At 47.6% G+C, this 20,906-nt stretch overlaps 1 protein-coding gene across 7 annotated transcripts in view; it reads right to left on the reverse strand.

Moving 5' to 3' along the window:
- The window catches only part of Trim2 (tripartite motif containing 2), a 131,676-nt gene that overhangs the window by 58,818 nt on the left and 51,952 nt on the right, over positions 1–20,906 (reverse strand). The window contains exon 1 of one of the 7 annotated variants that reach the window (XM_060378503.1): positions 1,959–2,219. The exons of the other annotated variants lie outside the window; for them this stretch is intronic. Coding sequence (XP_060234486.1) covers positions 1,959–1,961 — 3 coding nt within the window. The 5' untranslated portion in view covers positions 1,962–2,219. Of the gene's footprint in view, positions 1–1,958; positions 2,220–20,906 lie in introns of those variants that run through there. 7 annotated transcript variants of the gene reach the window in all.

The following is a 20,906-nucleotide window of genomic DNA, read 5'->3' on the forward strand; positions in this document are numbered from 1 at the left end:
TTAACACTCTGCCACGGTTTAGAAGCAAAACACTCAAAATTTGGAAGACAGAAAGTATGATGGGGTTGGGGTTATCTGTCTGGCAGACACATGCCCTGTGTCAGAGCCTCTGACTCTCTCTCTCTCTCTCTCTCTCTCTCTCATATTCTCTCTCCTTTCTGGCATACACACAAAGGTAATTTCCAGCCTATTTTTAAAGCCTAAAATATTTCTTTTCTACACGTTTTAGTGTATAAAAACATTTGGTTGGAGCATTAGTCTTATCAGAGAAATAATGAAAAGAGGTTAAGTTCTTATATTTTAAGCTTTGGTAATTAAAATTCCTTCACATTTAGAGTTTCTCACATATTTAGTGTTAAATTTAGAGAAATCAATGTCAAAAGCTATCCAAATGATGAATATTTTCATTTTTGAGACAGAGTATGTGTTTTTACTTTGTTTCATAACTCAGTACCCATTAATCTTTTGTTGTCCCAATCATTAAAAAAAATTAAGTTATCATAGGATTACAACATTCACAGAGGTGAAAACGTGTACTGACTTGGCTGTCTTAAAAAAAAAACTGTGGGTTAAATACAGTGCATTCATCAATCTTCAAACAGCACATTCTGTCTGAGAATTTTTTTTACATTGTCTTTCAATGTTTGCAATGCAAATTGGTTGTCTTTTCAGAAGGACTCTTTCGAGGGCCAGGAAGGGTGCTAAGGATGGTGGGAGAACAGCTCCCCATGCCAGGGCACACAGGAAACTTCTCATTGTGTGCTGGCTGGCCGGCCCTCCGTGGCCTGTTAGTTAACACTGCACTGGGTCAGAACAGTGCGGAGAAAGCACCTGCCTGAAAATAAGGGAAGCACTCCGAAAACAGTTCACACTGGGAAAAGCAGAATCCAGCTTGGGGAGCCGAGAAAACGAACGGCCCTCTTTCTGTACCGCAGCGCTTTAAAACCTAACAGTTTACTCCTGGAGAATGCAGCTGCTGTGACAGAAGCTGAAGAACTGAGAGTTTTTTCAATGCCTCATTTCCAGTCTATATCTTGGAAGCTATAACACGGGAACCCATCTTTTCTTCAAACACCAATCTTTTCTTTTGGCTCTAAAATTCAGTTTTTCAATATTCAGTTTTTAGTTGGAAGTAAATGACCTTCCTACAGGCTTTGCTACTGTACAATGAGGATTAATGTCAGGGTGGGGCATTCCTGCAGGGGAAAAAAACTGACACAAAAATTACCCATGATTCGAGGAAGCAGAACTGAGGACCAACCCAAAGCTCTCTCCCTCTCTGCAGTTCTTCCCCCGAGCTCCACCCAGATTTAATTGCACTTCCACGGCAGAAAAAAATATTGAAAGAAATCTTCGCTGCATGTGGGGCTGCAGCTCTTAATAGCATCTAGAACCCAGGGTCGAGGCATGCATTATGAATGAATGGTTTCCAATGGTAACTGGGAGGCAGGCGCCCAACCCAGGGCCAGGCGCCGGGTGGGGGAAGGGAATCGCACACCCTCCGCCTACGAGGAGCCAGGAAGGACCCTGCAAATCCAACACTTCATCCCAATATCAAGATGCAGGAAAAGTAATTCTAGCCAAGACAACATTAAAATAACGACTAACAACAAAAAAACCTAACCCGCTCACAGCAGCTTTCTCCCGGTACTTGTTAATCTGATGCTTTTGTTTAGGCAAAGAGTGGGTCTACCCCTGCCTGGTAATTAAAGAGCCTGCAGCATCACCAGAAAGGCAAGCGGGAGCGGCAGGAGCCGTTACCCAGCAGATACCACCACAGCAAGGCCGAGGACCTCCCCATTTCTCCCGGGAAACAGACCTGTCAGCGAGGTAAAGAAAGACGCGCCCCTCCAGGCTAATCGCAGCAGCTCCCCGGCCACCCAAAAGAACAATGCGCCCTCCTGCTACCGGCTCAAGTTCGGAAGCGCCATGCAAAGAGACTGGTTAAAATTCCCTACCATGCAATGCAGCCATCGTCAGAAGCCCAGCATATCTTCTGCTCTAAGTAGTGATGTACCAGCTCGTGAACAGGACAGAGGAAGAGAAAAACGGAGGAAAGGAGAGAAGGCTCAGGAAAGTCGGCAGGAATGTTTCTGGGTCATTAACAAGTAGGAGACCCCCATCCGTTTTCAGACCAATCAATCTTTATCTTACAGGACATCTTTTTCTCAGCGTCTGTTGAAAAGACTGCAGCAAGCCACACTGCAGCAAAGGATTGTGGGATAGGGATGCAGCAGCGAGCTGCAAAGAGATTCGCGGGTGGCTGGCTTTCCCCTCTGAGTCAGCAGTCAGCTGCTCGCCTGCTCCGGTGTAAGGCCGCCAGGCTCCATCCACAAATCCCGACTGCAGGATTAACCCCGGGAGGCGTGAGGAGCGCCTCTGGCGCTGCAGACAAGGCTGGTACCCACCCAAGGGTGTTCCGAATCAGAAAGAGGCTATGCTGGTCTGTAAACCAGTGCCCAGGCAGGAAGAACAGATTTGAGAATCGTGGAAAGTTCACATTTAGAGGCATGTTTTGGGTGGGTGTGACAGCACGCATTTTCAACAGTTAATTAAACTAAAATCTGTCTCTTTGGACGTAGCAGGTAGCTTGAAACAATGCAGATTATTTAAAATGCAACACCAGGTCCACTCCACAGCCTCTTCCACCCACCCCACTGAGACTTTTTCTCAAGAAAAGATCTGTGCAGCACAGTTCTATCAAAGTCAAACAATACAAAGGGTATCTCTCCGCTTTTTATAGTTCTAACCAGTCAGGGAAAAAAGAAGCAGTAGATGGCACATACTCCGTTCTTTTCTGTTTCTGGTGATGGACTTTTCCGTTAAGGGCTGAGAAACCTGACAAACGTTACCTTTGCCCATTACATGATTTCTTACCAAGTCAATGAATGCACTTAAAATATTAAGAGGACAAAATGGTCAACAAGTGCCTATCAAACAGTGCTGAGGTCTTTGCTCTCAGTTTACGTCATGGAGGCACAGAATGCCGTTGCACGCTTGGCTTCAGTTGTTAGTAAGAGCAACCCCCAATTCCTCTTTATTCAGATAAGAAGACTGCATATTTGATGGCACTCCTTCATACGGTTAGCACTGCCCTGAGCCCTCCTATGAGCCCTGACTCCAGAGGTCAGCGAAGGTCATCTTGGGTAGTAGTGGGATGGGGAGTTGGGAACCCAGCGATGTCATCTGTTCTTAGGAAATGTAGGGACATGGGACTTCGGGGATGACATTTTAGGAGCGCTAAGTTCTTGGAACCAGGATTAACACTATAGAGTTTTCTGCAGCTAGTGGGATTTTTTGTTTGTTTGTTTGTTTGTTTGTTTTGTTTTAAAGGCAGGGTCTCACTATACAGACCAGGCAGGGCTTCGAACTCACTGCGATCCACCTGCCTCTGCCTCCTGAGTGCTAGGGTTAAAGGTGTGCACCACCACATCCAGCTGAGCCCCCCCCCCTTAAATAACTTCATTGAACTATAATCCATATACAGTTATCTTACTTAAAGTGTACTTCAGTCAGGCATGGTGGCTTTCACCTGGAATCCCAACACTCAAAGGGCTGAGGCAGGAGAATTACCATGAATTTCAGGCCAACCTTCATCTTCATAGTGAGTTCCAGGTTAACCTAAGATGCAGAGAACATAGCTCTCAAAACACCAAGGTGCTACTGCTAGTGACACTAAGAAAATATGTATTTCAAGCCTGCTAGCATACCCACAGATGGACAGCAGTTACCATTATCGACTATATAGGGTCTTCACTACCTCAAAACCGAATCAAACCCTGCAGTTTCTGGCTGCCACCACCTACCTTTCCATCCCCTAGAATCCTAAACAGTTTCTGATCTACTTTCTGTTCGTGTACACTACTGCTTGTAGAGAACCCTCACAAACAGATTTTTCCATTTTAGACTCATGACAGTGAAATCATATACAATGTATGCCAGGCCTTTTCCATTTAGCACATTTTCAATTTTCATACACGGTAGCATATACAATGTTACATTCCCTTTATTATATTAAATAATATATCCCACTGTATGGATGTAGAACATTGTAATTATCCATTCCTTTGTTTGTTTGTTTGTTTGAGAAGCGTTTCCTGTGTATTGCTGGCTGTCCCCAAGCTCAGAGCTCTGCCTGCCTCCCTTGCTGGCTGTCCCCAAGCTCAGAGCTCTGCCTGCCCCCCCTGAGATTAAGGAGTGTGCCACCACCGCCTGGCTGTAATTACCCATTCCTACCAGTTGGTGGACACCAGGGCTGTTTTTGACTTGGGGCTGTTAAGAACAATGTTGCTAATGCACATTCCGGTACAGGGTTTATGTGGACACATGCTGTGCCTCAGAAGCTTACAGTGCAGTTAGGACTGGTACTTAAAAGCACAAACAGGTGCCCCACACCAATTTACAATGGTGTCTTCCTAAGACAGGCCATTACAAAGTATCTGACTTAACACAGTTGGGGTAAAGAAGTGAGGCAGGGGTAAGGGGCGGTCCTAGGCCTACAGAGGTGCACGTGTTCAATCCTTCATTTCAGTGAACACTCACTGACTGACTGTCTAGTGTGCTTCAGGCCCTGAGGAGGTTCTGAGGACAGAGAGGGGAGTTTCTCAGACTCTGGGCCCTTATGTCACAATCAAATACAGAAGATGGAGTTTAGCATGCAGGCAGTTATAGAGTAGAAGAGTGATTGCCTGGCAGCGAGAGGAATGGGATACCCGCCCACAGGAAGGATGCTCAGGGCCATCTGTGTGCAGAACAGCACACAAGCAAAGGCGGGGCACAGCTGGCTCACAGGAATTGAGATATGTGCTGCTGGAGTCTAGAGTGAGAGCAGGACACACTCGAGCCATTTGGGTATAATGTGTTAAAGGCTCGGTTCCCAATATCCTGTGGCTTTTGGGAAGTGATCTACTTGTGAGGGCTTTGACCTTATCGAGGGATTAACCCCGTGGTGGCTTCATAATTTGATGGCGTTACTGAGAGGTTGTGGAATTAGGAGGTGGGCCTGGTTAGAGAGAGTAGATACTGCTGAGCAGGTCCTGGACAGTTAAGCCTTGTCCTTTGTCCCACACTCCTGCTCTCTGGCTGACCTGAAGGAAGCTGCTCTGCTCCGCTGTGCCCCTCCACATGTTGTGGCCAAGCAACTGTGGGTTGAGACCTCCAGAACAAACCTTCCCACACTAAAACTGTCTGTTTCGGGTGTTTGTCAATAACAGCGAATGACTGATACAAGGCTCATGTTTTATTTCCAATCTTTGACTTAGACAGGAATACTCGTTCTGTAGCTACAGCATTCCATAGGATAGCCCTATTCTAAATATCCTTGTCACTGTGGCTTTACTGTTGTCTGGACAGAAAGTGTGCTGGGAACTCAGCTACCCTGTAAGGGTACCCTGACAATCTCAGGTTGTCACTGGAAAATACAGCCTTGATTTTAGGGCGTGTCTTTGCATTGAGCACAGCCACCACTCACAGTATGGGTCCTCTGGCTCCTCCTCCAGACATTAGACCCTCTCAGCACCCCCCCCTTGGGTGGGAAGCCACTCTTGCTCTATAACACTTCTGGCTATAAACAGTGAAATGGTCTATCTTGTACTCTTAACTTCCCAGGCCCCAGCACAAGGATGTCCCATAATAAATGTTCAGTAAATAGACACAGGGTGGGTAAAATTTTCCTACAAAGCAACGAGCGGCAGAATATAATGCAAGGTGAACATTCATCTCACAGCTGGAAAGATAACTGGAGCAGAGGCCATTGGAGCAAGGCAATTCTTCACGGCTTCTGAGTGACTTGTAATTTAGAAATGGCTTTCCTCATGGACTTTTCTCCTTGAGCGCCAAAGCAAACCTCCAAAAATGTAAGAGTGGGTGCTGCCATTATTCTAGTAGAGACTAAAGCTTGGAGCAGCTAAGCGCCCAGCTGAAGGAGCAGCTGCTCTATAGCAGAGGTGAGCTGTGCCATGGTGCCCCTAGTGGATAAGCAGGGGGAGTAGCCAGCGATTTCAGAGCGAACAAAGTCAGCTGGTTACAGAGCACTAGGTGTCAATGACCAATGAAGGGTGGGCAACCTTCAGCAGGAGGCTTAGCAACTGCCTGGGGTGATCATCACCTCATTGTTCTTGTCTTTGCTTTCAAAGAACTCTTGTGAAAATTAGTGCCCAACTCTTGCAAAGACGGAGGTAAGGGACAACTGTTTTAACCCAAGAACTGGCATCAGAACCAATCTGGCGTTGGTAGCATCACTACATATGTGTCCGGTTCACAAATGACTATGCATCAGCTGGTGTGTCAGGCATAGAACAATAAATGACAGAAACTTCTAGAAAGGACAGAACTTTTAGAAATCAGCCCTGCCTTAGCTCACAGTCATGTGGATTGGACCCAAGGCATCAGTAGTGGCAGTAATGGGGACCCAGAGAGAGCACCCCAATTGAGGACATGTTACATGGAGTCCGCCCAGCACAGAGTACAACAAATTCATTGCTTTTCTTCCTCCAGTGATCTCTGAGTTGATGGTACCTTTCCCATGGTGACTCAGATTGAACAGACAACAAAAATCTGCTCCTGCACAGAGCAGACTTTGTTGGTCTGGAATGACGGACCTGAGCTGCTCTCTTTAATAGGTGCTTCTGAGCAGTCTCACCGTAACCATCTAGCATTGTGCCTGATACCCAGTGCCTCTATAATTTGTGGATTTCATTGTCTTATTTTCTTAACTGAAAAGCATATTTTCCTATCTCAGTCTTTAGGAATCTCTTTCCCTAAATTGGGGTCAGTGGTTCAGCAGTCTTTGAACCTGGAATGTAATTTTTGGAAGCTAGGACTCAGGCTCATTTAGAGCAAGTGTTTCCCTGACGCTGTTTTTACCTATAGTAGTTGCCCCCTGAGACGGCAGTGCCAAAGCCCCAGAGACTGACATGGCCTAAAACAAGAGAAATAAGTGTATTCATTCATAGTTCCAGGGGCCAGATGTCTAAAATCAAGGTGTGACAGGGCCAGGTTCCCAGGAAAGCCTTCAGGAGAGCATTCTTCTAGTTCTGGTACCCACCAGTGTCCTCTGGCTTATAGATGCAAAACTCCAGTCTTGTAACATCTTTCTGTATGTCTCTGTCTTCACATGCCATTTCCTCTCCATGTCTCTTTTCTCAGAGGAGAAAAGGGGAGAAACCAGGTAGGGCCCACTCTGAGTATGGCCTCATCCTAACTTGATTACACATGTAAAGATTCCATTTCCAAACGAGATACCGAGGGTTAGGGTCTCAATGTACTTTGGGGAAAGGGGGCACAATTCAACCCGTCATATCTGCATTGGGTAAAGGGATAACATGAAGCAAAGGCTGATGCAGGCTTGCCGGAGGCACCTGGGTTCTCTTCTGTTTATGGCAGAGAAGACGAACACACAACTGCCCTCACATCGTGCCTAACCTGCCAGAATCTTCATAATGCTCCAATGATAGCAAAGGCAAAAGCGAGCAAACAAAATGGTCTTTGGCTTTTGCCATTGTTAGCTGTGTAGAATTCAGAGATGAATGTTTCCTTCCCACACTTGGAATGGAATCTTCCGGTGACAGCTCAGTGGGTAAAGGGCTTACCTTGCAAGCAAGAGGACCTGACTTTGGTCCCCAGAACACAGGTTTAAAAAAATAATCCAGTCATGGCAGCCTGTTCGTTAATCCACTGCTGAGGAAGGGTCGGGAGGATCCCTGAGTCTCGCTGCCAGGCTGCCTAGCCTACTTGGCTGAGTTCCAGGTCAACAAGGGTCTGTCACACGAGCCAGCACACATGCATTCGGAAACACGCACACGAAGTTTATCCATGGCTGCATGTGCACCCAGAGAACTTGTTTTTCTAGACGGACGGGCGATCTCATCTTAAATTCAAGGGCTTTTGGTGCAGTGACGGCGCCTGGGGCCTTTTCCGTCTGGCAAGCAGGGGCTCTCCCACTGACCTCCCGGTCCTACCTAGCAAGTGGGCGCGGCTGACCTCCGCCAGAGGCCCTGCGGAGCCCAGACTGCCAGCGGGCGGCAGTGGGTGGAGGGCTGGGTGCGCGGCTGCGCGTGCCTGCCTGGGCGCCCTCCTTTCTCTTAAGGGTATTCTTTTTCTTGCGGGCGAGAGATCCGATCCCTGGAGGGGATCAGAGAGAACCCGGCGCACCTTCCCCCGTACTAAGCAACCAATCCCACCTCCTGGGCTACACTGTAAAAAAAAAAAAAGATCTCAGCTCGCACTCCCTGAAACTTCCGGGTTCTGCGTCTGTTGAAGCCACGCCTCCTGTTTCTATGGCAACAGGTCCCTCCCCCAAGAAGCCAGCCGGCCTTCAGCTAAAGCAAGCAGGCAAGGCGCTCTCCTCTTCCCAGACAGCAATGTCTTTGCTTGTAGAATTTCTTCCTTTCCCTCCCTCGGAGGTCTCGCTGGCTAACCTTATTCCTCACAGGGAATTAGAACCTTTTTGCAGAGCTGATGGAAGTGGCGGTGATGGCCATTGCTGGCTGCGGTGCAGTATTCTAAACGCCATGTGACTGGGGTCGCCCTGGCTGGACAGACGTCCTAAAATAAAACGCGTGTGCTCTCAGCTAACGCCCTTTCCCAGCCTTCTGGGACTAAAGCTCGGCTGCCTCAGGCCCAGCGGGGTTCCAGGGTCTCAGACGCCCCCGATGTTGTGGGCTTAAGGTGCCTTTTGGCAGGGAACAGGCTTGAGGTTACTGGGCATCCGGTAACTTTAAGCTGAAGGGGTGGTAAAATAGGCGTCTTGTCTGGGGGGAATAAACTGAAGACTGGTCCCTCGTCCTCACTGGCTGCCTCTTCCAGCGTGTGGTCAGAGGCCAGGATCTTCCAACGCAGTCTTTGGAGCTTCAGGCCTGAGTTTCCTGTTTATCCCGCTGAACCTAGCTAGCGTGGCTGTCGGCATGTGGCCCCAATTGATTAGGATACCGCTTAGATTCGCTCTACAGCAGGTCTCCTAATTTGGGGGGTGAGTTCCAAGATCTCAGCGGATGTCTGAAAACTGGATTGTACTGAACCTTTGACGTTTTACATTTTCCCCTAAGTAGCGCATATCTATAATAACTTCTTTGGCCGAAAATTTTTATTAGAAATTGGGAGCAGTAAAACGTTGGCAACTAATTAAAAATAGACAACAGTAACAATTGACTGTGATCAAATTATGTAGATGTGTTGTCTCTTAAAACAGCTTTTTAACTTTTTACTTAAAGGAAGCACTTTAGTTTCTCTGGCATGTCTAAAAAAACCATAAGCACAAAAGCTTCTGACTTGGGGACTTCATTAAGTTAAATAAAATGTGCTTGGAGACAAGCACTGATGGATCAACTCACCCCGAGGCTGCCAGCTAGTGGCTGGGTAAGGTGACCTACCCAACATGAATATACCAAACAGAGGGGTCATTCTGCGCAGGCCATCATGCCTTGTCAGAGGGGCGTACAATCTCGGTCCTTCGTGCCTCCATTTTCTGATTACTATAAGAGCGTGTGACTAACCTCGGCTGACAACTCGGAATGTCTGGGAAGAGGGGACGGCCGTGTCTCCATCACACTGGCCTGTGAGCGTATCTGGGGGAGGCAGGGTCGACTGTGGGCAGAATCATCCCAATGGGTCTAAGAAAGACAGCAGAACAAGCTAGAAGGCACAAGCGAGAGAGCCGGCGTCAAGCGCAGAAGCTGGCACTGTTGTTGAAGCCCCTGTAGGCTTGGGAGCTCATTCAGAAGCCCGGACTCTGCAGCTGCGTTCAGGTAAGGCTCCGCACCCTTTTGATGAAAGCCGGCTACCGCAGCGCGCCTCATAATCCCAGTCCTCAGACGGCGGAGGCAGGGGATCAAGAGTGCCAGTGAGCATCCTGAGTCCTAGACCAGCCTGGGGTATGTAGGAGGGACTTCTCCAACGACAATAAGACCCAACTGCCCTGCTTCATTTTCATGCCATTAAAACCAGCAAACGAGAGTGGACAGGCCGCAACCTCCCTGAATCCAACACGGGACCAGGCTGCCTTCAGGGCTGCGTCCCGCTCCCCATCCCACAGACTTAGCTCTCTCCACCTGGCCTCTTCCCGGACCTTGAAGGCTCCTCGTATTCTCAGCCAGCCTCAAGAAGGGAAAGAGGCTCTGTTCACCACCACTGTTTCACTTTTTAGAGAAAGCCTGGCAGCAGCATCTCTCTTCCAGCCAGCGGACTTTTGGGAAAGACTGGAGGAGAACCAAAGCTAAGCCTTTTGATGTCAGCCATAGCTTTTGGACATGGGCCCTTGGGGTTTGTTTCCATATCCTCTTCTGAATGGACATGTCACAGCAAAGGCTGAGCTACCGAGCATCCTCAGAGATGAGAAGTGTGCCTGGGCCTAGTGCCAGGAGGCCACAGCACCACTGGAGGGGAGGGCACAGGCTGGAGAAGGGGACCTGCCGGGACCTGCCAGCAGCTGTCCTGCTGGGCCCGAGAGTGCTGTGCCACTCACCTCACGGACAATGCAGAGGTGCCTTGGCCCTTCCTGGATGTCTTTCTGCCTTTTCTCTACTCTTTGTTCCCCTGAGTTTCATCTGTTTGCTTCGTGTGCCTTATCCTACCCCTGTACCGTTCACCAACTTCATTCAACAAACCTTTAGTCTCTGTAATGTGCACTGTGCTGGGCCACACAGTGGTCACCACTACTAAGGAATTTAAATACTCCCATGAGAGATCAACTTAAAAGCTCATTAAACAAAAAAAAATAAATCAAATCTCAAAACAAGTTTTATCTGCATTCTCTACCTCAGACCCGTAAGGGTAAAGGGGTTCTGCTCTGTTGGACTGGGCCTGGCATGGGCTTTTGGAACCTCATCGCTCATTCTCACTGACAGGCTTCTTCCAACAAGGCCACACCTCCCAATCCTTTCAAACCTTTCAAAGAGTTCCACTCCTCGGTGACTAAGCATTCATATATATGAGCCTCTGGGCGGGCATTTTTATTCAAAGCACTACAACAGGAACAGACCTCTCCTTCCAGGACACTCTGAGTCACAGGGAGTGTAGTGTCTGTGGTGTGTAGAAATTTAGGTTCTAGAATCAAATATAGGTGTTAACCTTAGCCCTGACATTGACGAGCCATGGGGGGGCCAAATTATTTACTTTCTCTGGCTGTTGTTTCTAAAATGGTAATGAAAGGAGGTGTCCTTTAAGGCTAGGGCAGGCAGAGTACCTTGCTAGGGGCCAGAGAGGCAGAGTGACACAGAGAGGCTGTATACAGCGAGAATTAAGTACAACAACACCAGAGTGATGGTTAGCCAAGTGGCTGGCACACAACAAGACTAAAAACTACCATGCATGGTGGATAGCTGCTCTATCCACCCCAGCGCAGCAGTCAGGCACACATCCTTTCGAAAGAGCCAGGCACTAAATCTTTCCGACTTCGTGGACCAACATGTCATCAGCGCAGCTACCTGCTTTAGTACTGAGAGACAGCCACAGAGATGGGTAAGCAAGTGATCATAGCTTGTGCCACAAAACTGTTTTCCTGGACACAGAAAGCTGAGGTTTGTTTAACTTTCACATCACAGAATGTTTTTAATCCTAACGAAATGCCGACACACATTCTTTTGTGGACTCCGCTTCACAGAGAAATCCACCTGGGGGTCTTCAATCCCCTGAGCCAGGGTCTAGATGTTAAGACGCAAGCCAGGCTGACAAACATGGTCATAACCCAGTCCGCAGACTGCATAAACCTCATGCATGAAAGTAATGTCTACTCTCGACTTGTGCACAAGCCAAGACAACACTTGGCTATTCGCTTGTCAGCAAGACTAGCAAGCCATGGGAAAGCCAGTCTGGGCCCTGCAGATGGGGGATGCTGCTCCCGACAGATGTGGGATTCGCTTGTGTGCTCACTTTGTTTCTCAGTGCTGTGAGCCGAGTCGCTGCTGTGAGGAACACTGGCTTGAGGGTCACTGGTTTGCTAGATTTTACAAGCATGGACAGAAGAAGGCAAACTGCATATTTGGTGAAGGGACTGAGAAGACAAAGGAGGGCGGGAACCTGTGAGAAAGAGGCAAGCCTAGTCATGGAGCTCAGACAACAAACGATTCAGGTACCTCAAGCAAGGCCCAGCCCTCTCTCGCCCTGCCTTCTCCCTGCCCCTCATAAATGACTGTGGACAGAAATATAACACTTTGCTTTCCTTTCTTCTGAAATCTGAGATTTCCAGTTTCAAGTTCATATCAAGTCTCTTGCAGGCCACAAATTCCTTCTCCAATAACGTAAAGTGACTACCAAATCTACCAATAAACTATTTAAATAATAATAATTAACGTTGCTTCCCATTAGCCAGAGGAAAGGTAAGGCCTTTTTAATAAAGCCCATCCAAGAATCCAATCTTCTCTTGCACATACAGTCATCTGCATCCAACCATGACTATTAGATAAAGAATAGCTTATCCAGCTGGGGGTGGTGACGCACTTTTGTAGTCTCGGCAGGTAGGCAGAGACAGGTGGATCTCTGTGAGTTCGAGGCCAGCTTGGTCTACAAAAAGGGTCCAGGCCAGCCAGGGCTACACAGAAAAACCTGGTCTCAAAAAACAAAGTTTAATAATAATAATAAAATAATAATAATAATAATAATAAAAGCTTATCCAGCCAAATCAGAGCCCTCTCACACCCTGGATGCTGGACGTCACATGAGTTGAATACCTACTGACCCGGTGGAGCCTCTCTTCCAGAAACACTGCAGCACAAAACCCATGTTTCACAGAATCAGAGTAGAAAGGACCTTCGAGATGGTTTCATCCAGTCATTTGAACACCACGGAATACCTTCTCCAAACAACAGGGCCGTAGCTCAGTAACCTAAGAGTCTGGTCCCATCCCAGCACAGAGATAGAGGCAGGAAAAATGGGTACGCCATCACACGTCTTACCCGTCTCCTCAGAGCAGCGGGGTATCTCTGGGTGTAAAGCCAGGCTGAGCACCGCTGTACAGACAAACCCGTCTGAGGAGACATGCCGGCCTCTCATGCTATACAACCAAATGGCAAAGCCCGTCAGAAAACCAAGTCATGCCAGCCTCCGGTTCGGGCCTCTTTCTTCCTGTCCCACCATCATCTACTGGTGAGACAGGGGCCTTGGAAGCCTCTGCTGGAACGCTCAACTTCCATAAAACCAGCTTCATCGGCAGCGTTCCACGACGGGTTGATGAGCAATACGAGAAACAAGTCTCCTAAGTGAGACTGGAGAACTGTGCTGAAGAATAGGGAAAGGGCTCTCACCCCACAGCTGGCCTCTAGGGGAATGAATGGCTCAGGGTTTGTGAACATACACGCCCCAGTCAAACGGCAGGATTTCCCAAGATAGCAGAGAAACCGGAACCCTGCCCAAAGTAGTACTCAGGGGTCAAGGTTCAGCCAGCCATTCGGGCAAAGAGCAGGGAAAAAATAAACCACGACATCCTGATAAAGGGGATTCACAGAGAAGGCGACGCCGGGAATAGCAGAGAAGCCAAAGAACACAAGACATTGTCGGGAAGAAGCCAAGTTCCCAAACGGCCTCGGAGTGAACAAAAGCCAGCACCACCACAAACACCGCGAGCTGCGCGGGGGTAGGTGCGAGCAGGGGTCATTCCGCCGGCCTTCCGACTGCCGCCGCCTTTCTTTCCGGGCAGGGTGAACAGGTTGAAGGGCTGAAAGCGCGGCAGCGATGCCTGGCATCATTTGATTGGCCATCTGGTCCTCCCCATCTCATTCTGATTGGGCTTCAGCGTTACTCCCTTTCGGGCGGGCGTGGGGGCAGGGCAGTGTGCGAGCGATTGAATTCAGGACCTTGGCGTGAGCGTTACCGGTCAGCTACAATTCAGTCTTCACTTGCTCTTCAACTTTCTTTTTCTTTGTAAATTTACGTGTATGTGGTGTGAGCGTGTTCCTATGTGTGAGTGTGTGTGTGGTGACTAAGGGCTACTGTCGTATGTTTTCCTCTGTCACAAAAAAACCATTTGTGTTTTGATTTATTTTATGTGCATGAGTAGCCTGCCTGAATGAATGAATATGCACCACATGTGTGTGCCTGGTGCCTGGAGAGGTCAGTTGGATCCCCTGGAACTGGAGTGACAGATGGTTGTCAGCCACCATGAGGGTGCTGGGCAACAAATCAGGTCCTGTACAAGAGCAGCAAGTGCTCTTTGCTGCGGAGCCAGCTCTCCAGTCCCTTTGAGACATGCTTTCACCGTGTAGCTCTGGCTGACCTGGAACTTACTGTGTAGTCTAGGTTGGCTTCCAAGTTACAGAGATCCATGGGCCTCTGCCTCAAATGCTGTGAGTTCAAGGCCAGCCTGGTCTACAAAGCGAGTTCAAGACAGCCAAGGCTACAAAAAAACAAAAAAACCCTGTCTCAAAACAAAAACAAAAACAAAACAAAAAATCAAAAAGAAAGAAATAGTAATCCACTAAATATTGTTTGACATTTATTTTGAAGAGATGGCTTTTTCTCTCCTGCAAACCTCCTTCAAAGAATAGTTCCAACTGCTATGTAAAACTACATCAAATTAGGGCCCCAAATCAATACTGAAAACAAAATATTACCAAATAAGACGTATCTTATTTTTATTGCCCGCCCTTAAATATTTCCAGTATTACCAAAGGAAAATATTTTCAAAAATAGCCCAACACACAATTCAGCAGCCTTTTACATATGACCCAAACAAGACCCCACAGGCCTGAGACTCAGCTTTTATCAGGGACCCGATGTACAGCTGCAGAGAGCACCACCAGACACGGTCGTGCTATATTGCCTAAAAGGTTTTTAACGGTTATTTTACTTACTTTATTGAAAATGGATTTTTCTCATATAATATATCCTGATTATGGCTCTTCCTCCCTCTCCTCCTCCCAGTTTTTCTTCCCCTCCCCTCCCATCTGTATCCGCCACTTTCTGTCTCTCATTAGAAAACAAACAGGTGTCTAAGGGATAATAATAAAATATGACAAAATAAAAAATGATTATAATGAGTTGAACAAGACAAACAGAAGAGACAGAGAGAGAGAGAGAGAGAGAGAGAGAGCTCAGGGGAAGGCGTAAGAATCAGACTCACTTGTTCGCACACTCAGGAATCCCATAAAAACACTGACCTGGAAGCCATAACACACACATAGGCAGAGGACCCGGCGCAGACCTTTGCAGGCCCTGAGCCTGCAGTCTCTGTGTTCACATGAGCTCTTTGCCCATAGAAACATTGCTTTATTATCGTGTGTGTTTGTGTATAGGTCACGGCACACATATGGAAGTCAGAAGACAAACTGGTTCTCTCCCTTCACTCTGTGGGCCCTGGGGATTGAACTCAGATCATCAGGCTTCACAGTAGGTGCCTTAACGTGCCGAGCCATCTCACTGGCCCTGAGATTTTGCTTCTCATGAAGACAAGGAAGAATGAAAGAGAGGTCACCTGATAAAAGTCACGGTGTGTGCTGAGGAGAAAAAGGAAGGCAGAGCTAAGCAGAAGGTTCAGTTCCATCACAGTTCTGAGAGACACCATTGTCCGTGTGGCCCAGCGCTCACCAGAATCTCACTACGTGCCTGGGTGCATACAAATGACTCTGAGACTGAAGAACCACCTTACTGGAAATAAGAGAATACTTCCAAACCGTTGAGTGATGTGCCAGATCTATTTTGAACGAATGGTACTTTCAGGGCTTAGTTATCGGAACTCTAACAGGGTGTTATGCCTGAGGTCAATGTTTTACCAAGTAACGTGACTGTATATGAAATCCGGCCACTAGCACAGCTGATACAAACTAAAACAGGTGAAGAGCCAGGAAGTCACCAGCTTGGTTCCAACAGTAACAGCACTCAGCATCATTAGCACTATAGCCTACATGGCACATTTGCCCGTCTGGATTCAGTGGCTTGTGATGCGGGGCCTCTGCCAACACGTCCACTCTGGTTTGACTAGCTCGTACTGCTAGGACATTGCCCATTGGTCCACCCTGTCTGCAGTCAGTGGCTTGTGACGTAGAGAGTGCACTCATGGGTCCGTTGCAGATGGTAGGTTGGAGCATGGCTTCTCACCAGGTTCCTTCTTGTAAATATTCTCCATCTGTCTTGTGGCATGATGTTTTTAAATTGTGTGAGAAAATTCTTTAAAAATGATTCTACTGACCACCTACACACTCTCCTATTGTTCTGATTTGGGATCACCCATAAAAGACACCAGCAAGTGACCTTCTGGTCACCACCAGCATATTCCGCATGTCCTTGCTGACTCCAGTAGGGCATATGTGATCTTTCACAGTTCATCACCTTTCTCTTTGTTGGACTCTGCTTGAGTCCATGTTGGGAAATATGCTCTGTAGACCATGCGCCTTTTTAGTTTGGGAGGGGAACAGCCTCTGAAACACGTGAGTGACTGGGACCTGGCAAGCCTTCTGCCACACTGCGCTGACTGACTGGCTTGTCAACATGCTTCTGAGTGTTGCTTGGCATACACACTCACACAAATGGTACGTCTACCAGCTCCTCTAGGCAGGTGGTTCTCAACCTGTGGGTTGTGACCCTTTGTGGGGGTAGAACAACCCTTTCATAGGAATCAACTAAGACCATCAGAAAACACAGATATTTACATTATGATTCAAAACAGCAAAATTACAGTTATGAAGTAGCAGTGAAAATAATTTTACAGTTGGGGGTTACCACACATGAGGAATTGTATTAAAGGGTCTCAGGACTACGAAGACTGAGAGCCACTGCTCTAGGCTGATCTTTCTGAGGGTTTAATGGGGGGACAAATAAATAAGCAACTTCTCGAGGCCCTGTTTCTTGAAGGAAAGTGGTTGTACTTCATGTGTCTTAAAGAACATGAGCTTTGTTCCAATTGGACTCAGCACTGGTCTGTAGAGGAATTTTAATTCAGAACATGGCTGCTCCGGCAAGAGATCATATCCAAAGAACTTCTAGGTCTGTGTGACCCAGCTAGGATACAAACAGAGGCAAGCAGATCTAAGATCAAGGCCAGCCTGATAAACAGCAAGTTTCAGGTAAAGAAAAGCTTAGGTCCAGGCGTGGTAGTATACACCTTAAATCCAGGCACTCATGAGACAGAGGGAGCAGATCTCTGAGTTCTAGTTAGTGCTGTTTCTGTTAGTTTGGTTGACAGTGAGTTGAGAGGCAGTGCAGTGCAGTTGAGTTTGTGGAATTCAGAGGCAATTTTTACTGGGAGAGTTTTACAGAGAGAGGTTGAAGACAGAACAAGCTAGACTCAGGTAAAGACAGAATGAGCCAGAGAATGAGAAAGAGCCAGAAGATTAGAACAGATTGCTAGACTTAATATGAGGCCAAACAGAACAATTCAGGAAGAGGCTGAGAGAGAAGGCAGATTGAATCAGTCAGCTTGGAGAGGAGTTTGAGCCAGAACAGCTGAGTTGAACCAGACAGAGTTCAAAAAGAGCTAGAAGGGGGCTAGAGAGATGTCTCAGTGGTTAAGAGTACTGACTATCCTTCCAGAGAACCCAAGTTCAATTCCCAGCACATGGTGGCTCACAACCGTCTATAACTCCTGTCCCAGGGATTCTGATGTCCTCATGTAGACATGCATGCACAATAATGTACATAATATACATGAAATAAAAATAAATGTAAAAAAAGTCTTAAATAAAATGAACTCAGTGGCTGGCTCTTTAATCACCTCTGCCTAAGGAGGGCAGCTGTACCAGACTACAGAGGAAGGCAATGCAGACAGTCCTGATGATACCTGATAGGCTAGGGTGAGATAGAGGGGGAGGAGGTCCTCCACTATCAATGGACTTTGGGAGGGACATGGGAGTTGATGATGGAGGGGGAGGGGTTGGGAGGAGATGACAGAGGGAGCTATAGCTGGGATACAAAGTGAATAAACTGTAATTAGTTAAAGAAGTTAACTTCTTTCTGTTCTCTCCTAACCTAGTCTCCAGGTAGACCAGTAGAGAAGACAGAGAGCCAGGTTGAGCTGACTCTCCACTCACTCTCCAGCACTATGAAAAGTGACAAATAACTGATGTCCTAGCAGTTTTGGGTTGCAGGGATGTTTAAGACATGATCCTCAGCCCCTAAGGACTTGCCAAGGCAAACAAACGCGTGAGGACACTGTTGGAACTCTTCTGTAAGAGAAAACATCAGGAGCAGGTTGAAAAGGAAAACTGAAGGTAACTGACTTTCTGGTTACACAGTCAGTGAGAGGGAGGCCTGGGATTGCCATGTGGTGACATCTGAGAGGCCTCCAAAGTGTTGTGAGGCAAGCAGAACCACTGGGCGAAAAGTCAAGTTAAAGGTGCTGGGTGTTTCCACACCATGAGACCAATGCAGCTGGGCACGAGAGGAGGGAGGGGCGCTGTCGGGTAAACAGCCTGCTCTTCTATGGTATCAGGTACACAGTGGGAACCAGTGGAACAAAGGCTGGGACACCAAATGTCCAGCAATCAGTGGGCTGAATTTCCTGAGGGAGGCAGCCACAGACACCAATCAGGAAGCTATTACATCAGTCGGCTCTTTCATGCATTCTGTCACTATGGCTTAAATGTTTTCAACAATACTCACGTTGAAACTTAATTCCCATTGTGAGGTGGCGTGATGGGTCCAGGTAGGCTCTGTGAAAGGTAATTAACCCATCTGGTTTAATGGATTAGGGGGCTAATGGGCTATCTCAGGAGGGGCTTTGTTATAATGTGAGCTTTCTGGCTTCTTTCTGTCTTCACAGTGTGTGATGCCTGCACTGTGCTGGGACTCAGCCGAGTCCTCTAGCATCAACGTGCTCAGCAGTCTGGTTTCCTGGATCTTGTGCTTCCCAACTTCCCCAACTATACAGAACACACTTCTTTTCTTTCAGTTTGTTGTGTTTTCTTAAGTCAACAGAAAACAGACCAACTCATCTTCTGGTAAACATTTTTGTGCATTCTGTGTCTCAGGTACCTGCGCTCTCGAGGGAGTTTTGCTACTGTGGTGACCTGCACGCGGCGCTCTCAGGAGACACGGAGTCCAGGCGCAGGGAAGGGGCATATCTCTTGCAGACAAGAGCTCTGATGGAGTTGAGCACAGGGTGCTCTGGGAGGGTCCAAGACAAGAGACAAGGATTGAGTCTTGAGGGATGAACAGGGATTGGTCAAAGGAAGAAGGGTAGGAAGCGTCAGAAGGAAGAGCAGGTGCTGGATCTTTATCAACCTCACACACACAGCAGCTCTGGTCCAGGATAGAAAGAACTATCATTACACATCAAATAATATCACAGCAGTTTTGCAGGTGTGTGGTGTGTTCCAGGCACCCCTTGTTTTTGCTTACCTATTTGTTGGTTTGCAGTACTGGAAAATGAACTCAATGCATTGTGAATGCCTGACATGGACTGTGAACTTAGTTATCCCCTCCAGCCCAGACACTGTTCTATCAATTAATTTGCTTGCTCATATATTTGAGGTAGAGTCTTATGAATCTCAGGCTGGGCTTTGGCTTGCTAAGGATGAGCCCGAATGTCCGGTCTTCCTGCTTCTACCTCCCAAGTACTGGGATAACAGTCATGTGCTGCCATATCTGGTTCATGTGGTATGATGGAGATGGAACCCAGAGCTTTGTGCACGCTAGCCAGCCAAAGACTCCACAGACAGAGCCACATCCCCAGTCCAGACAGTGTTCATTACACACAGTAACTTATTTAACTAGCACAAAAGGCACTGCTGTTCTTGCTTTACAAACCTCCCCCCTTGGGGTCACAAAGCAACTGAACATTGTTTAAGGACTTCAGACCTAAGCATTTCTGACTCAAAACTCCATTTTTAGTAATCCCTGGGAGATCAGTTACCTGCCTAACACAAAGAAGTGGCATCCTAGGCCCAGGCCACTGCAGGAAATGTTACAGGGTGAAGGGTGCCTAGGCAGATGAGGGTGGCTAGAGCATGGAGTGCAAGGCTGGGGCAGGAGAAGGCTGTGAACTTTCATCTGGATGCTAGGCACTCTGAAGACTCAGAAGCAGGCAAAGATGAGAAGGACGGAGAGGGGACACCCTAGCTGAGGAGGAACTGGGGCAGGCCAGGCTAAGTCATCCAGTGAGTGGGGGACGGTGACCAGGCTTAGAATTCTGATCCTAAGGAATCAATAGGATGCCATTCATGCAGCCTGGGTGAGGAGTGATGGAGGGGTTGGTGCACTTTGAGGTCAGACAGGTAGGTGACAGCTAGAGAGAGAAGATGACAAAGACTTGAGTAAAGTTTGGACATTACTTGTCTTGAATGTCCCCATCGACACTCATGTTGGAATTCAGCCTCTGTTCTGAGGTACTAAGAGGTGGAACCAGATGGGGCCCTTACGTGGTGACTGGGCCACCAGGGCAGAGTCACCGGCCCATGGGTTAATGCATTACCTTGAGGGTTGGTCTCCTGAAGAAGCTAGTTTGATTTTGTTTCTTTTCTGTGCCCCTGTCACCAAGCGATGCCCTCTGCCAACTCAGGGTACGTCCAAGTATCCCATCTGCCAAAAGACCCTCTCCAGATGCGGCCTCTTGACCTCAAACTGTCCAGCTTCCAGAACCACTGACCAAGTGAACATTTATTCTTTATACATTATCCATGTCCTGGTATTTGGTTGTAGCAACAGAAAACTGACTACGACAGACATATTGAGCTCCAGATGTTTGTAGACAACATGGAAATGCCAGCAGCTGCTGAGTTCACAGTTCTAACCTTAGGTGTAAGGCCTGGATATTGAACAAGGATTAGAGATGGAAAAGAAATCTAGGCCGAATAAGCCATTATGATAAACATTATTAGCCAGGCAAAGGACGCACTGCTTTCATTTGTTTCATTCATTCAATAGCCAAATAAAATTGATTACTGCCTTGATTTGTATAGGATAGACTATACGTCATTCAGTAACCTGCCTAGGGTCATGAGGTCCCCCTGCACTTCTGCGCCTGAGCTCGCCATCTTTAGGGACTG

The sequence above is a fragment of the Meriones unguiculatus genome, chromosome 2 (genome assembly GCF_030254825.1).
Source record: "Meriones unguiculatus strain TT.TT164.6M chromosome 2, Bangor_MerUng_6.1, whole genome shotgun sequence".
Taxonomy (NCBI): Eukaryota; Metazoa; Chordata; class Mammalia; order Rodentia; family Muridae; genus Meriones; species Meriones unguiculatus.